At 43.4% G+C, this 18128-nt stretch overlaps 1 protein-coding gene across 2 annotated transcripts in view; it reads right to left on the reverse strand.

The window, feature by feature from the left end:
- The window catches only part of DCDC2 (doublecortin domain containing 2), a 67358-nt gene extending 49855 nt beyond the window's left edge, over positions 1–17503 (reverse strand). The window contains exons 1-3 of one of the 2 annotated variants that reach the window (XM_048508621.1): positions 17374–17503; positions 7078–7427; positions 4566–4617 (exon numbers count right to left, since the gene is read on the reverse strand). In XM_048508621.1, coding sequence (XP_048364578.1) covers positions 4566–4617; positions 7078–7370 — 345 coding nt within the window. In that variant the 5' untranslated portion in view covers positions 7371–7427; positions 17374–17503. Of the gene's footprint in view, positions 1–4565; positions 4618–7077; positions 7428–11932; positions 12153–17373 lie in introns of those variants that run through there. The other variant, XM_048508620.1, reaches the window with a different exon arrangement.
- Between the last annotated feature and the right edge of the window lie 625 nt (positions 17504–18128).

Raw genomic sequence — 18128 nt, forward strand, 5'->3', positions numbered from 1 at the left:
TTATTGTTCTTTGCATGTGTTTTCTTACGCCCACCCACAGCCTGTCCCTCGGAGCACACATTAAGTAACTGCTAGCTAAGAGTGTGGGCTAATCTATCTATACAGATATTCCTGGGCAACAGATAGGCAGGTAGGTGGGTTCCTGGCTGTATGCTAGTACATGAAAGAATGCTTCTTTGTTGCACGTACAGACACACATCCCAGTATAGCCTCTCATTCCAGTATAGCCTCTCATCAGAATACAGAATTTGTTGTTATATTCTGTGTTAACATACTGAACCCTGATGCTTTTATAATTGTAAAATACACAGTTGCAATTAGCAGTACATGTGTGAGTCAGAAAGCATCATCTTTGTTTTCTAGGGCTTTCTGGTCAACACTGCCCTGACTCCTCAAGGTATTCATTTCAGAAGAACAACTGTGTTTGTATGGCTTGTTGTGCTAATTAGGTTACTAAGATACTAACTACCAAACAATTTAGAGATGCTATTCCGCAGGTTTGAGACATTCACCCAGTGGTTTCAGAGCTGGCTCGCTCAACCCAGATAGAAGAAGGAAGGTGGCCAGATTCAACTTGTTTTGAAGTTGCCTTTTCTTCAAGAATTCTCCAGCCTCATAAAGCTAATGGATGACACAGCCCCTCTGGAACGGGTGAAAGCTTCAAGCATCCAGCAAAACGACTGCCACAGCTTAACTTGAGCTGATGCTTAACATTTTTTAAAAATCTGGACAGACAACCAAATCTTCAGTAGTCAGTCAGAAGCCTTGCTGGGCAAAAGCCCTTCCTGGCCCCACCCACTTCCTAAAAACACTTGGCAGGCACCAGAAAAGGTGTTGGTGGGCACCGTTGTGCTCACAGGCACCTCACTGGGGACTCCTGATCTAAAGATGTTGACCTCATCTGCCCCTTTTCTAAGTAGCTGCAGGAATTAGTACACAGAATAGACATGCTGCTTTGAAGACATTCTCTTGGGAGCTGACAGTCAAAATAAATCTCCACGACAGCAGTTGTAACATAGTATTTATGTGTTTTGCACCTTGGGAATAAAAGTATAACTCCTGATTTTTAGCAACTGCATTGGTCAGTGTATGGAAATTCAAGCTTAGGCAAGACTATCAATATATCTAATCATCAACACGGCCAAATCAGTGGATATTCAAATTTAGAAACTACAACTACAGACAGACATGTTAAAAAAATGTTTGTAAAATGTTAAAAAATACAACCCCCCACCCCACCCAAAGATAGAAGACGCACTTGTAACTTTAAGAGATGAATGCCATCAGCAGCTGTTGCTAGGTAACCACAACATTATTGCCAGCCTTCAGACCTGGTTTCTGTCAGTAAAAGGAAGGGGGAGGGAGCAAGATCTTTTCTTTGGCTGCTTCACCCTTTGAGGAAGGACTTAGCGAAGTCAGGTTCGGCAACAACCACTAGGTGACTCACTGCCATAGAACTTGCATCTAATCCAGGCCCAGTTGTTTGGTACTGTTCAACAGCAGTCGTCCCACAAAAATCAGTAGATTGTAGTGGTTAGAGTTTCAAACTAGATTCTGGGAGACCCATTTTGAATCCCCATTCTGCCATAGTGACCACAAGCCAGTCATACTTTCTCAGCGTAATCTACTTCACAGTGTTATAATGAGAATAAAATGGAGGACAGGAAAAGGATGTGGTCCTCATTGTGGAGAAAGGTATAGTGTAAATGAGGTCAATTAATAATAAATATAGCTGAAGATGGGTGGACAGATAAAAAGTAAGTTGGCTGGTGGGTGGGTGGGTGGAAAGGATAGAAGGAAACAGAAAAAGGGAGAAAATATGGGACTGTCAGGAAAGAGAGAGAGGAAATAGTGGGAGAGGGGAAAATGAGTTGGCCCCCACCCAGTCCTTGGGGGTTCCCTGCTTATGGTTATATATATTACATCAATTTCCTACACAAGCCAGAATCTATTACAATACACAAAATTACATTTTTTGCCAACTGTCCACTCCTATTGCAGACTGCCACTGTTTCTAGGGGTTTTTTAGACCCAGGGAAGTATTTCAGTAGCAACAGTAAGGGAAGGCAGGAGAGTTCTGTTCTATTTACAGAGCTCCACGTGTGGTATTTTGGATCCAACACTATGAACAGGCCAACTGCTAAGCAAGGATATCATTACTGGGGGAGAGGTTCAGTGTTATGGGGGTTCACTGGCTGAACTCCTATAACCAGTTGGTGTAGTATCCGTATGTTTCACTACAGGCTAAATAACAGATCCAAGGGATAACAGAGGTCAAGGAAATGTCATGGGTGGAACGGTTAAACCTTCTCACACCACAGCCATGAAAGACACCCCCCCCCCATGATTTCTAATTGATTTGACTCTCAATTGATATATAATTACTCCTAAGTAAACTCAGCCAGTTAAGCAAAATTAATTGAGATTTCACTCATAATAGCACGTCCTTCAGATGTTCACTCCAAACACAGCTGAAATATACTCTTGCCTTTAAATCAAGGTTTTAGTTCATGTTGTAGAGAAAACCTGAACGGAAAAGCCTTCAATAGCATTCAAAAACAACTGTCTAGAAGCAGAAAAGAAAAATTACACATGCTAACACCTGGACTGCACCGGCCATAAACTACCTACAGAGCAAATATTTCCAGATTCATCAGATAAATCAATAAAGCCACTTGCAAAAGAAGCTGTCAAAAACAAAAATCCTAGGACCACAAGCCAATCAGAGAAGGTAAAGGTAGCCCCCTGTCAAGCACCAGATCATTACTGACCCATTGGATGACACCGCATCACAACATTTACTAGGCAGACAATGCTTACAGGATGGTTTGCCATTGCCTTAACCAGTCATCTACACTTTACCCCCAGCAAGCTAGGTATTCATTTTATTGATCTCAGAAAGATGGAAGGCTGAGTCAACCTGTGATGTCTTGTATGGACATATTTTCTCGAGCCTCACTTCCACTTTCCATTCTCTCTACGGCAAGTGACACCACTTCTAGCGCAACTTTAATATGCTTTGCCGCTAGAGCAAGGCAGATTTGCCCGTGAGCATAGCTTTGATCTGGACGTCTTCCTTCCACTCATGGCCAGCCTACCTAGCTTCACTCTTCCCACTCCCTCGCGCTGCCATCTACGCCTTCCCCCTCGTTCCCCCTTCCATGTTGCTGGCTCCTTCCTGCTTCCTACCATCCTGTTGGCATCTTTGGGTAACCAGCAAGCGGAAGTCAAAGAAAAGAAGCTCAACCACATAGGCTTAGCCAGAACACACCAACCTCTAAATTCTCAATACATTGATATTTCAATATAATAATAACAACAGAGAGTGCTTGGTCCCACCATACACCCAATGTTCCGATGCACTTAGTCCCTTCACTTTTACAGGAATGGTGAGAATCCCCCAATGCACTACAAGGTTGGCAAGAACTGGATGTGGGGGTAGATCCAATACAGGAATATCAAAATACCAAGGAATATTGAAATAACAAGCCTCTCTCACCTCCCATGGCAGCAGCAGCAGGAAGTGAGAGTGTGTTTTTGTAGGTAGGGAGAGAGAATATCAGTTCTAGGACATGGTCCTTTTTGTCAGGGAGTTTAGGAGTTTAGTTTTGTCAGTAGCTTAGGAAATGGAGGGAGGGGCCTGCTGAAGTAAAACACAGTAAACATGTTAATCAGCAATATATTTTTGGTGTTTGGTGTTTAATTAAGCATCTTTTCTGATATACATTTCCAATGGCCCAATCCAAAGGAGGGGGCGAATCCACCTATGGAGGCAGTGTGGGACTGTGCCAGATGATTTGTCCTCCCTGGGGCACTTGCCCCGATGAAGAGGCAAATCTGCTGGCGAGCAGCTGCCATGGGCCTCTATGTTGCCCAGGTTCCTGCACTCCTGCTGCTCCCACCAGCACAGCAGAGCCATTCTGGAGGCGTGGCCAGGAGTGTGTGAATGCATCTGACATGTACCTTGTCTTTGCCTGCCAGAATGCCAGCACCAAGGGCTTCGACTTACACCACCCTTTTGGGTGGTATAAATCTTTTTGGCAGTGGGGAGACTTTCTTCTGTTTTTTGCCTCCCTTGCCACCAGGAAGCCCTCTTGGAGGTGGCGGGGCAGCACCACAGCAGTGCTGCATCCAACCACCAGGGGTTCTGGATTGGGCTGCCCATTATATAAACACATGGATTTGGTTTAGGAGTACCTGATGTTCTAGTGTTGGGGAAGCTAAGCAAATAGGGGTCAGATAATTGTAGATGGGAGACTTCTGGGAACTCCCTATAAGGCACACTGACATTTCCTGGGTAAGATATTAAAGTATGGATCTCTATATTAATAACTAATATTTTAATTCTTCTCTGCTAAGTCTAATCTCAACATTACTTTACAAAATTAAGAAGCCCCATAGATAACTACTGGAGACACATTCTTCAGATCACCATCTCTGCTTTGAAGCAAATTATTCAGGAATAAGTACTCACTGGAACTGTTCCCTTACTTCACTAAAATAATGGTAACCATTCTACAGTGCATATTGATTCTAGTAATATTTTTCAAGTTAAACTGTATTACCTCATTATTAGTTTCAATAGGCCTTTTCTTCGGTTCCCCTATGTCCAAGTAGCTGAAAACAAATAACAAAAAGAAAATAACTTACAATGAAATCCCCTTTCATAATGAGACTTACTTGTATTCAATTTGGAATGCAGCAGGAATGATCAATGTGTTTTAAACTCAATGAGCTCACTTACAGCTTTGAAGTAGAAACAATAGCTTAAACTGTTGGTCTGCCAAATATTATATAAATCATAGTCAGGAGGATACCTATATCTCTGAGAAGACTAACAGCAAGTTACAGAAAATTCAGAAATAGTGAAGTTGACAACATTATTAAAAGCTAATAGCTTGGACTTTTTAAAAGACAAGTGGAAATATTTTATGGAATATCTTTTGAAAGTCTATTCAAATAGAGAAGTTGTGGCAAGTTGCCCCTGCCCGGCCCAGCACCTCCCCCCCACCCACAGCCTGCAGGGAGGCTGAGAGGGGGCGGGGCACCACAGCAATCAGGTGGCCAGGTGGTCAGGTGCATGCTGTTTTGTCATGTGGGGGCGTCCACCATCCCCCCCATGTAACCAAATGGCTTGCGCCCAGGGACATGGGTGTCCCCCCATGTCCCTAGGCTAGTATGCCCCTGCCTACCATACAAGGTGTCTGTTGTAGGGAGAGGAAGGGAAACAGAGTTTGGAAGCCGCTCTGAGACTCCTTAAAAAGATAGAGGAAAGCAGGGTAGAGGAAAGCAGGGTATAAAAACCAACTCGTCTTCTTCTTCACCTGCACATAGGCATAGGATTGGACTACAAAACCTTTGAAGTCCATTGTGCTTGCTTCATCCACAGAACAAGACTGGAGGGGTGCAATTTAATCCTGGTCCTTTCCCAGTACTGCTTTGCACATAAGCATCACCTCCCTGCAACCCAGTAATTTGGGGGGAGATCATGGGGAACGAAAGAGGAAGGCAAAAAAGAATAGCCACTATGAGGATCTTGTGGTTGTCATTCATAGCATCCAACTCAATAGTTTCAGGCAAATGTGATTTCTAAATTTGCATGCTAATTTATTTATTTATTTGCTTAATTAGATAGTCTTTTTTAAATGCAAAATTTGGAAAGTCAGCATCAGTTTCTCTAGTTATTGGTTAAATAACAAAGATGGCTGACAGAATGTGGGTTGAACAGAACAGACAAAAACACTGGTAGCTGTGAAAGGGTTGGCCTCCCAAATTTAACTTTTTGCTCTAGTTTATTACAATTCATCAGTATGAAGACACATTATCACACTTTCCTTCTAAATGTAGGGACCGTGTCCTGTTTTTAATAGCTTAGGAAGAAAATTTTGTTGCATAACAACACACTGAGTGTAAAATCCTAGATTGTTTAGTCACCATTAACACTAATAACAATATAGAAATGAGTAAAGGCATCAGGGTATTAAATCTACACTACAAAATTTAATACTAGTGGATGGTGTTGCATAAAGGATACTATGAATTATAGTTTAATGTAGTTTAGTGCTGAGAAATCTAGAGATCCTTAGACTATTTCACAAAATGAAAGTTGCAGGATTCCCTGGGGAAGGGAATGATAGTTTAACATTTTTAAGTTGGTGTAGATGTATTCTAAGGGTTACATAAGCCACTTTTCTTTGTTTTCTGATTGCTTCTTTTGTGGCTGTTATCAAGGACAACAAATCTTACAGCCCATTCCCGAGGGAGCAGAACTGAATGCTCACAAAGATTGGTGGAGGGCCACTGGTACAAGGGACACCTCTGCTGATGGAGGCGCCAGCGGTGCCAGAGGCCAGCTGCCCCTCAGATCCATGGTGGCAAAACCTGGAAGTCCAGAACACTGTGAAACACTCAGATGCCATCATAGGGGCAGGGCAGGGGGGTTTCTGGGGGTAGAGCCAACATTAATCAGCTTCCATTCACATTCCAGCCTGGGAACACCAGCCCCTGGTCCTGCAAACTTATGCCAAGCCATTTTGCCCTATGGGGCAATTTGAACGTCCAGACAGATTTACACTTTTCCTCCTTTCCATGGTGTCCAAAGTTCCCTTGGAGGCAGTATGGCACAATGCAGCCTGGCCGCCTCCACTCACATCCCTAACCCTAACCCATCCTGATTGCATTTCTAGTTACATAAATGCCACATGACAACTAATAAAACAACACCAGAAAGCAGCTCATATTCATCATGATGCTATTAACACCATGATGCTATCAATTAATATAAATTAACATCCTCCTCTTCCAAAACAAAAGCTTTACTGGGAAATAAAGATGAGAAGATTTCAGAAAGAATGCCCACAAAAAAACTGGGTGACTGGGCAAAATGGAACCTTTCAAAGTATGAAGAATGTCCATTCTTAAAGCTGTTTATAAACCCAAAGTTTCTCTTGTATTTCCTAGCTGGGAAGCAATTGTGCAACAGTGACCAATTTTGAGACACTTGGGCGCTGCATTTCAATTATCATCCCACTGAGCTTCAAGCAAATTTTGGATTCTTTCAAAAAAGTGACTACTTACTTCAGTTTTTTGAAGGCTTCTCGGCCACCAGCAACATAGTGCTCTCCAGTCTGAATCTGGTCCAGTTGCCGGACACGGTGCCCACCATGAGGCGTATAGATATTCCGCACAGCCCCAAAGGGGGCATTCACCCCACTTGTCACCTCTTTCAGGAAGACATCAAAACTAGACACTTTCTTCTCATGGATGACCACTCGACGCCCTGGGAAGAATGGATCTCCATTGCGATACACCACCACACTCTTCACCACAGGCTGCGACAGACACGTTGGCTTGGCACTGGGACTACTCATAGCTGTGCTTCTCGCTCGTCTGTTTCCTGTTTCTAATGGAGATTTTGAGATGCACACCTGTTGATTCAACAGGAATGGTTATTGCCCACTGTCTCTCTCCTGCAGATGTATTCAGATTTCCATTTGCAACACATGAACTGAATGTACACATGCAAAAACACTGGCACCCAGTTGCTACCACAAAGGTATCTCTCCATATAAATGAGCCAGATTCTTATGGTTCCCCTAAGGTTTCAACTTCAGTACGGTGTAAAGAGTAACCTTTGCTAGGCAACCGGTTCTTGCCACTCTCTGGAGAACCATACAGCCACAAGTTCCCTTTTCTGCACTCTCACACAAACTACAGCTATGAAGCTAAAAAGGTGACTAAGCAGAATAAATAAATCCCCAACCAGTGCCACAGCACCTCTACCTATGTAGTTATTGGAACTCCCCCTTCCCAGGCTTCCTTCTGGTCTGCTTTTATGGACGTTTTTTTCTCTATTCCTCTTTCATTTTCTCCATCCTCAAAATGAACTGAGGCAGCCAGGAAGGCTACAGTGCCCCACCATGGCTTAATGTAAACCCACCCAAGTCATAAATGATTGGGAAATGGAGAGCCCGATAGACTCTCCCATGTTCCTGATTCCTTCTCTCCTTCCCGCCCAATAGCCAACCTACATTTATCTGTCCCTCTGCCTTCAGATCCACCCACAACTGCTTCTACCTAGGAAAACTATGGCCCAGTTGTGTGCTTCCGCCTTTGGCCCAGGTCCACTTGCACAGTAGGGAATCTTCAAGGACTTATGGGGAGGGTACCCAGTGGTGGGATCCAAAAATTTTAGTAACAGGTTCCCATGGTGGTGGGATTCAAACTGTGGCGTAGTGCCAATGGGGCTGGGCGGGGCACGACGGGGGCATGGGCGAGCATTCCGGGGGCGGGGCATTCCTGGGCGGGGCTGTGGCAAGGACACAGCCGCTGCCCCGGTCCTTGGGCGGGAAACAAATACACGCAGGCGCAGGCTGCCACGCACCCCGGTGACCCCCTGCTAGACTGCTTCAAGTTCTGAGCGCTACTGCTGAGAGGAGGGGCGTAACTAAGGCAAAAATCATGTGACAAAATCACCAATTAGTAACCCCCTCTCGGCACACACAAATAATTAGTAACCTACTCTCTGGAACCTGTGAGAACCTGCTGGATCCCACCTCTGGGGGTACCTCATTTTCCCCTGTATCTCCTCTTCCTCACTATTTCCTCTTTCCCTCCTCCTATGTCCATCATATCTTTCTCCCCTTTCCCTGCCTCCTTTTATCTGCCTCCTATCTCTGTATTTATTGCTTATTTACTTCATTTATATCATGGGTGGCCAAACTTGCTTAACATAGAGCCACACAGAATAAATGTCACAAGTTTGAGAGCCGCATGAACAAATATTACACACACACATTTTGATTGTTTCACACACAATTAGTTACATATCTTTTAGATAAATATTAAGAAATGTACATACATAATAATGATTATTCATGTATGTAATTTTTATTAAATTTAAATGAGACTGCAATAAAAACAAAAGAGGTTAAAACAGACATCGCTAATGATACTGCTTGTCTAAGACTTTAAATATCTGGTCAAAGTATGGAGAAAAGTATGTAAATTCAATGCTGAAAAGGTGAGAAGTTCCTCGCTTCCAAATTTTGTGAAATCCCCCAATGTACTACAGATTAATTAAAGTCATCTTCACTAGGAAGCATCCAATTCTTTCACTTGGGAGGGGGTAAGAGTGGCTACTTGTGCAATACAGCCCCCCTCCAAATATCTCACGTTTGGAAAAGCCATTTCAAAAACCCATCTGACACATCTCAAGGATGTGCCCCTTCGCATATGTGTCAGCTGGTTACAGCTATTTGGCAATGAGAGGGGCTTTGTTCAGGAGCGCTCTTGTCCGACAGATCCCAAAACTGTGCCCAGATCCAAAATAAGACCTGAATCCTCTCTTCATTTCCACATAATCCACATGATCTACCCTCATGCACAAATAGAAATTTCAGAAAGGTCTCTCAGGACCTTCAGCTTTTAGAATCTTTATCTAAGATAAGCACCCAAAGACACAATCACAAGAAGCGAACAGCCACCGCAAAATAGCCCTTCCAACTCTTCCTCACCACCACCAGAGAGGAACACTGTAGGAAGAAAAAAGGAGGGGGAAGGGAAGGGGGAGGGGGGAGGAGGAGGAGGAAGTCAAAGTTTGCTCTGATTAAATTTAAGAGGTTGACAGCTGAATGTGGGACTCTGCTGCAACAGCATTACATACTTCTCCCCCAATATTTTTATATTGTGAGGATTCTGCAGTCAGTTTCAAGTGTGGGGAGAGATCCAAGGGAGACCTCTTCTCCAGGCCAAAGTAGGCATAAGGAAGGAAGAGACAACTACAGCTGCCAATCAGCTCACTCTAGAGAACTCTGCTGGGAGGTTCCTGGCATCTGTCTCAGAGGACCCACTAATACGATCACCAACTCTCTACCGCTGAGACAAGGGGGGGGGGTCATCTCCTATACCCTCCTAGATTGAAGTGGCAATGTCCAGTGAAGTTGAGCAGAGCCAATCCTGACCTACCACCACCCAGTCCCTCAGCCAGGGCTGCCCCACTGTCATCCCTTGGAAGTGTTTCTTGGGGAGGTGAAAACAGCAGTTTCCTGTGCAGCCAAGGCCAGAGCCATTGCTGTGGCTGCTTGGCTGGAACTCTCTGCCTAGACAGCTTCCCAACTTCCAACTCTTCTCTTCTCCCTTTCCTAGCCTCCTCCCCCTGCTCTAGAGCCTGCTGCAATCTTCAAGGAACTGGAAGTCCATGTCCACGGAAGGGACCTGAGCACAGGTGCACATGCCCCAGACAGAAAAAGACAACAGGCACACTAGGGCCCCTTCCACACATACAGAATAACACGCTTTCAATCCACTTTCACAATTGTTTGCAAGTGGATTTTGCTAATCCACACTGTAAAATCCAGCTGCAAAGTGGATTGAAAGTGGATTGAAAGTGCATTATTCTGCATGTGCGGAAGGGGCCAGACTTAGAAGTAAGCCAAGAGAGGGACATACCCACTTCCCTGGCCACGAGCTGTACATTATGTTGCAAGGAGCCGCATGTGACTCACAGTTTGGCCACTTCTGTTTTATACCCGGCCTTTCTCCACAGTACAAAGCAGCATACACCATTCTGTTCTCCTCCACTTTATCCTCACAACAACTCTGTGAAGTACATTAGTCTGAGACAGTATGACTGGCTCTAGGAAGCACGAGTGGGGATTCAAACCCTGGTTTCCCAAATATTAGTCTGACACTTAATCACTACATCACACGGGCTCCGATTCTGGCTCCACCACATATTCTGTCTGAATAGATATATTCAACCAGTGAAAGATGCTACACATCCTTCTTTTGCAAATGTGGATCCAGCAGGAGCCACACCACTTCATTTTTGTTACATTTCACTTATTCATATACATGCTTTCCAACATTTGGGCACAGCTGCATGCAAACTCATACAGATTGATTCATTTCTATGATTTAAAACCCTTCCAGTGCTGTTGGTATATGTGTGAGAAAGGGAAATGCAGGTCTATGTTGGGTCCATATTTCTTAAAGCAATGGATCGTCAGGCAGGAAGACTGATTTACAATCACTCTTCAATCATACTATAGATTACAATATGCATGTGATCAGTTTTAGAGGTAACAAGGCTTAAACCTATCAAAGGCGGATTCTGCATGGGCCAAAAACAGCGGTGTGAAAACGATGTAAATGGTTTAAAACGGTGTAAAAGGATTTACACCGTTTTCACACCGTTTTCAGACCGCTGTTTTTGGCCCAGGCGGAATCTGCCAAAGAGTCTTGTCTTTTGTTTTGGTAGCCCCACTGCCTACTTGGGTACCACACTGACCGACTATACTGGTGACATGCTTTGCACATGTTAATAAGCATTTTCATTTTACCACTTTTTCTTTTCTAGCCTTGTCACTGAAAAAGGAACTGGATGTTGGCAAAGCCTGGCTCAGATGTAGAATAAAGGCTAGATGTCTGTAGGGACCTGTTTATACAGTTTCTCTTCACACACACACACACACACACACACACACACACACACACACACACACTCCTTCTCAACTTCTGCTCAAGGAATATCACTGCTATGTGTACTTAACAAGAGGGTCACATTTGACCAAGGAGCATCTGTGTTTCCTTTGTCCCAGTCAGAAACCTCTACAAGATTCTTGGCACTTTCCTGTGACCACCATCTGGGAAGCCCCTGCCGTACTCCTGAATCCCAACATTGGTTTGAAAGAATTAGAGAATTTTCATTTTTCACCCAGCATGTTACAAACACCTGCAAGCTGCTCTCCTCCTATCTGTGACCATCTGATATTGTTATCAAAGGATTTTAAAATGCCTACCCATTCTAGTAAGTTTCACACACACTTTACAGAAATGGAGAACAAAGATGTGTTTAGTATCCTGAAATATACTAAAATATACATAAAAAGCAGATGCAATGCAAACAGGAGAGGTGTAAAGAGAACTGCACCTGAGCACAGCAAAGTCCAAATTCTTCGTCTCACTTGGATATGACAGTTTCTCTCTCTCTCTCTCTACCAGCTCAGCTTTGAGCACCATGAGATCCAACCCAAAACTGTATGCTGGTTTCTGTTCTGCTGTTTCTGTTCCTGCTACCACAGAACACCTGTCTCATTCTCCACGCTGGGTCTCCCATAGATAGGAAAGAAAAGAGGTAAGTGCACACAACGGCAGCCAGTTCATTCTCTGCTGCTCAGGGAACTTCTGCTGCCAAGGGAGGAGGAGAATGCGATTATTTTCCCCCGCCCTGCTGTTTCCATAGCAATATGCATAGCTCAAAAGCAAGGGGAGTATTGGAACAGAATGCAAGAAAATACTGACTCTAAACCCCTGTCACTTCCAGTCATAGGAGAAAAAGGAATGCTCGTAGATGCTTCAAGAAGCATAAGGGTAGCATTTCCCAAATGTTATCAGAGAATCCATCACAAGTTTAATAGAACTTGGGGGAGGGGCTTGAACAACAAATGACAATCCAAATCTATTGTTTAATAACAACTCTACTCTAGGCATAATTCATCTCTTATAAATACCTGGTGGGTCTATGTGCGCATGCAAAAATGCAGGAGAGATTTCTGGAGGCAGAGAGAGAATGGCAGTTGCAGAATTCTCAAGGCTTTTGAATTCTAAGGTAGACTAACTGTTCCTATAACTGTCATCTACTTTTGAGGAGACTGGGCGTCTGTTTGCATCAATCACAACAGCCTGCAAACCCCAGAGTAGATGTTCCACAAGGTTGCCAATCTCCAGCTGAAGCCTGGAAACCTCCAGGAATTATAAGTGATCTCCAGAGCTCAGTCTCCCTCAAGAAAATGGCTGCCCTATAGAAAGGACTCTATGGAATCACATCCCTGATAAGCTGACTCCCTTCTGCAAACTCTGCCCTCCCCAGCCTGCACCCCCAATTCTCCAGGAATTTCCCAACCTGGAGTTGACAACCCTATTAAAGCACTATTGTTTGACAAAAGTTATCTCCCTGGAATTATAGAAGCATCCCTGAAAGATGGCCCAGTGGCTGCATCACATGCCAATAATAAAGGGGGCATTCATATAATACATATTTTGGTTTGAAGCGGAAGCAGGCCTGAAAGATGACTAATCCCCATGTGGTGCCTGAAACAAGATTACCTGGAAATACCTGCGGTGGGTGAGGTGTTGGAGGGGGGAGACCTCAAGAGGACATAATGCCACAGAACGCATCCTCTAAAGCAGCCATTTTTTTCCAGGGAAACTAATCTTGGTTATATGGAGATCAATTGTAATACTGGGAAATCTCCAGGTACCATCTAAGGGTTAGAGATCTCAGTGCCCACGAGTACATATTATATTACACAAGCATCCCTCTTTGTCTCTAGTATACTGGGCCAGAGAACAGGGAGAATTCAGGCCTATCTGTACTACAATCAGGCCCACAACATCTTTGCTCCTATCCAGGAGTACCACAACTTTCTCTGCATCCTCCACTTGTATCGATACTATATCTACACTTCCTCCACTTACATCTATTCCCCATAATATAGAGCTCAGAATAATGCAGTTAAAGTTCTACATAATTTGTAAAATCCCACTCGTTTCAGTGTCTACATCATTATAGTCCCGTGCTTACACCATAACATCTGCCATTGTTAAAAAGAAAAGCTTTTTAAAAATCAGTCACAGTTGTGTTTGCAGCAGCTTCTAAAGCCGAAAATCTCACTTTCAGTCAACTTCCTCACACTAAACAAACAAAGCACAGAGGTGTGATTGAGTCATTTTCTGATCATGTTCTGATAACACAAGAATATATGAGAGCTTTAACAACTTCGAATAAAGTAATCATTTATTCAATCACAAAAAGATGTCTGGCAAGTCAACCAAAAGGCATGGTTTGTCTGCTGTACTTAAACTTTTCTGGGGGTATTTACTCACTGTGCTTAAGCCAGTGAATAATATCACATAACAAGCCAATAGGAGGTGAGCAGATTGGATGTTGCTGCTTCCTGGATGGAGAAAGATCTGCATGTGCTTTGAGTTTTCTGGCTCATACCCAGCATATTAGGATGCTATGTTACATGATACAGTTGTAATCCACATTTGAGCCAATATTAGTTCCTTAAGCGACCTACAATAGTTAAAACCCATCACAAAGATAGAGTTGGAAATATAAAAAGCAAAAAACAAAGAGGAGAGAATAAGAAAAGTGGCTCAGCAGTAAAAAAAGAAAAACCTATCCAACAGCAACATACTCTCGTCTGGTCAGGACTCCTGTTTCTCACTATGAAGTTACCAGCAAATTAGGAATACACCCCAACAAAAGGCATGAGGGAATAATACACTTCCACTTGTTGTGCCTTGAAATGGCCACCCTTCCCCAAAGTTCCTTTGAGGTCACCAACAGCAGCCATGTGAAAAATTACACACACCCATGATTATTTGTTATTTGGAATTTATACCCCACACTATATGGAGGTCTCAGGGTGGCTTACAAAATTAAGAGCAACATTAAGAACATAATTATGTTTTAAAAAATCATAAGAGCCATAGTATTACCCACCCACATACCCTCCACCACCCCAGACTGGCAGCCTTCAGAGGGGCATTGAGGGGGTCAAAGGCCTGGGTGAATAAAAAAAGTCTTCACCAGATGTGGAAACCGATAAAGGTTGGCGCCTGGCCAATTTCCACCGGGAGGCTGTTCCAAAGTCTGGGACCGGTCACAGAGAAATCCTTCCTGCATACTCTCACCCCCTGCACCTCGGCAGGGGACGGGAACACCAGGAGAGCCCCCCCCCCCAGTGCTCTACCTCAGTGCTTGGGCAGGTTCATATGGGTGCTGAGCATAGCCCTGGCTGCACCAGATTACCTTTGATGGGTCTTCCTTCTGTATGAGTGTTTAGGACTGCAGCCTGAGAAATAATCTGGAAAGCAATTTCTCTATCTCACACACACACACACAAACCCTCAAAAACCATCCCCTAATGTACTTGGCAACTTCTTTTCCAGTTCAATTATCTTTTATTCAAATGTAAACAACACTGCCACAAAGGCAGGCCACAGCAAACAAATGAAAGGAAACCACAGACATTTTGGGGCAGGTAGCAAAAAAAAGTTACTTTTTTCTTTTTTTCTCTCTCTGAAAAGTGATACTTTCTTCCCTTCCTATATACTGCACAGTCCTATCTAACAAGGAAGGACTTGACACTTCATGGAAAAAAAAATATTTTTATCCAGTGGGATTTCTTAGAGCTGTGTTGCACACATGGGACTTTTGCACTGACAAGGACTATTTTAGTGGCGCCATCAACCCCACATTGCACAAAGGAATGTGAGCCAAACCATCAATTAACTTGGAGCTTCATGACTGGTTACATCTTTTGGTCCTCACAAACAGCCATGGGAGCAATGTGACATGGATCAGTACCATGGTTAAAGGAGGGCTTTGATACTTTATAACTATCTAAAAGAATATAAATATGAATACCTGAAATAATATATACAGTTTGGCCCACAGATAACATTGTCTCAACAGAAATTAACCTGGCTGTGTTGCAAACAGAAGATGTATATTTTACAGAGCACATGCAGTGTTTGATTGTGGGAAATGGCATTTCAAGATGTAACCTCCATTTCTGCCTCCAACCCCGATGTACGAACAGCCTGAAGAAAAAATGTCCTGTTCCTTCAACGGAGGCTTAAGGAACTGTTATTTACCAGATGATTTTATCTCTATGCCATGAAAAGCTTCACCAGCCAATTTCTGGTGAAGCTTTATTAAATTAAAACTTCACCATTCAAACTTTATCTATATATATTTTGTTAGTGATGGTATAACTCAGTAACTGCTGGGCCAATTCCTCTGAAAATTCCCAGCCACTGTTATCAGCCAGGCGAGAGTGTTTTTAGATGTTCACATATGTGAAATTTCACACCTGGCCCAGGTAAAATGCCTTTTTCCTGGTGCTCCGTGGTGAAGGACATGCAGCTGCCTGTGTGTAACTGTCACCCTTAGAATTATCATGCAGCTTAGAATGTTTGCTCAGATGGCCAGATATGAGCAGTGGAAACAGTACATAGGCAATAACTCAAGTGGAAGTGAAACACATACACATACATACACATGAGGGAGAAGAAAGGGAGGGAGGGGAGGGTGGGGCCCCAGCATCTGGATATGACCCACGCACCCTAGCAGAGGGAGAGGGAAGGGTCAGCATCCGTTCCTTTCCCATTTCACCACAATAACCCACAGCAACGCGTGGCCGGGTACCGCTAATTATTCTCTGTTAATGGAATGTGATTTTTTTTCTTCAGGTTGTTGGGAACCTTACCACAGTTCAGGATGGAACCTGGGTTAGCTAATTGGGGTGAAGAAAAACAGTGGCTTGCAGTGGGGGAAAAGAAGGAAAAAATACAACTTGAAAATATACCCCACAGCCCCTCCAATCACCGTATACCTTTCACAAATAGAATGGAAACTGCTAACAGAGTTTATTCAACACAGAGAGATGGCAAATTAAAGTAAGGACACGCATGTGTAACAACTTAAGCACAGTTTAAAGCTGGAACTTCAGAGATGATTATGAATGAAGACATTTTAGGGAATAAGCTTCCTTTAATGAAATGGGGCTTACTTCTGAGTAAACCTGCTTAGGGTAGGTCTCTCTTGCCTACTAAAGGTTTCCCATAGCCTTTGCTGCAGATTGGCCGGCTCACTGTTGCTCTTAGGACTTCTGTAGACCTCCAGAAGCCATCAGGCTTGATCCCTATGAGAATGGCAGACTATAAATAATGTACATAAATGAAATAAAAAGTCCACACCTTTTCCTCAGATAGCTTCCTTCATTCTTTCTCCACAGAAATCTCTATTTTCTTTTAATTAGAAATTCTGTTCTTCTTTCTTCAACCACCTCCTATGACTCCCCCTACAGCCACACAAAACTTTCCCACACAGACTCTACCAGTGGGCCAAACCCACAGCTCTTTGCCTATAATGGGAACTTGGTTCCTTTACAAAAATAGAAGTGTAAATTCAGGATTAAGCTGTATGTGTATTTGCCATTCAGTCACAGCTGATGTGGTGAACCTGTAGGTTTTTCAAGGCAAAAGATGTTCAGATGTGGTTGTCCATTGACTTCCTCTGTATCACAACTCTGGACTCTCATCCAAATACTAATAAGAGCAGACCTTGCTTAGCTTCTGAGATTGGGCTAGTCTGGACAATCTAGGTCAGGGCAATATATATATATGTACATTGATGTATAAAAGATAAAAGTATGAAAAAGACATTGCGCAGATAAGGCAGGGCATACATACTGCAAATAAAAATTATTTAAAAATTAAAACTTCAGCATAAAATAATTAAACTTAGTGTAGATACACAGCTGTAAACAAGATTTGTATGCTCACTTATTTACTTACAGAAGTACAATCGCGTTTTCTTCCTTCACAGAGAAGTTTTATTTTTTCCTTATATTCTTTGGATGGTCGAAGGCCATCCAGGAAAGAAGCAGCAGGTATGATTCTCTAAAGGAAGCTGAAAGTGTTTTTCCACCAAACCTGACAGGGTTGCTTGTGTAACAGAGGCTCAGACAGAAAAGTGATATGATTAAAGACCAGAATGACCATGACACAACACAACACAATAGGCCCTGAAACTTCCCACTGCTAACGAAGCAGTACACAGAGACAAGAGGGCTCCAGTTGAGTATGAGACAGGCTTGCAGAATGTCATCTATGTGAGGTTAATAGCGGCCCTAATGAGATGTGGGAGTTAAATTTTACCTCAGGCAATGGCAGTTTTAGATAGTTATTCAGCGAAGGGCTTCAAATTCCATCCAGAGATAGTAAAAGTACACTTCCTAGTGTTTTCCCAGAGAAAGTCATGATTTATACTTTTTATACTTTAACACTATCCATAATAAGGGAATATTCACAAAAGGAAAAAAATCTTCTGTAGCAATGGCGTATTTGAAGGGAAATTTTTTTTGCACCAATGGCGTATTTGAAAGGGACAGAGGGGGGCAATGCCCCAGGTGCCACTTGCCCCTGTCTCATGAGGGGTGCATTTGTCTGCCCCTCCCCATGCTAACTCCTCCTGCTGCAACCTCACCCACCAGCCTCTGTTGCTGGCTGCCTCAGGCTGCTGTCACATGCCACTGCAGGCCACCCACCAG

This window comes from Sphaerodactylus townsendi, linkage group LG09, assembly GCF_021028975.2.
Source record: "Sphaerodactylus townsendi isolate TG3544 linkage group LG09, MPM_Stown_v2.3, whole genome shotgun sequence".
NCBI lineage: Eukaryota > Metazoa > Chordata > Lepidosauria > Squamata > Sphaerodactylidae > Sphaerodactylus > Sphaerodactylus townsendi.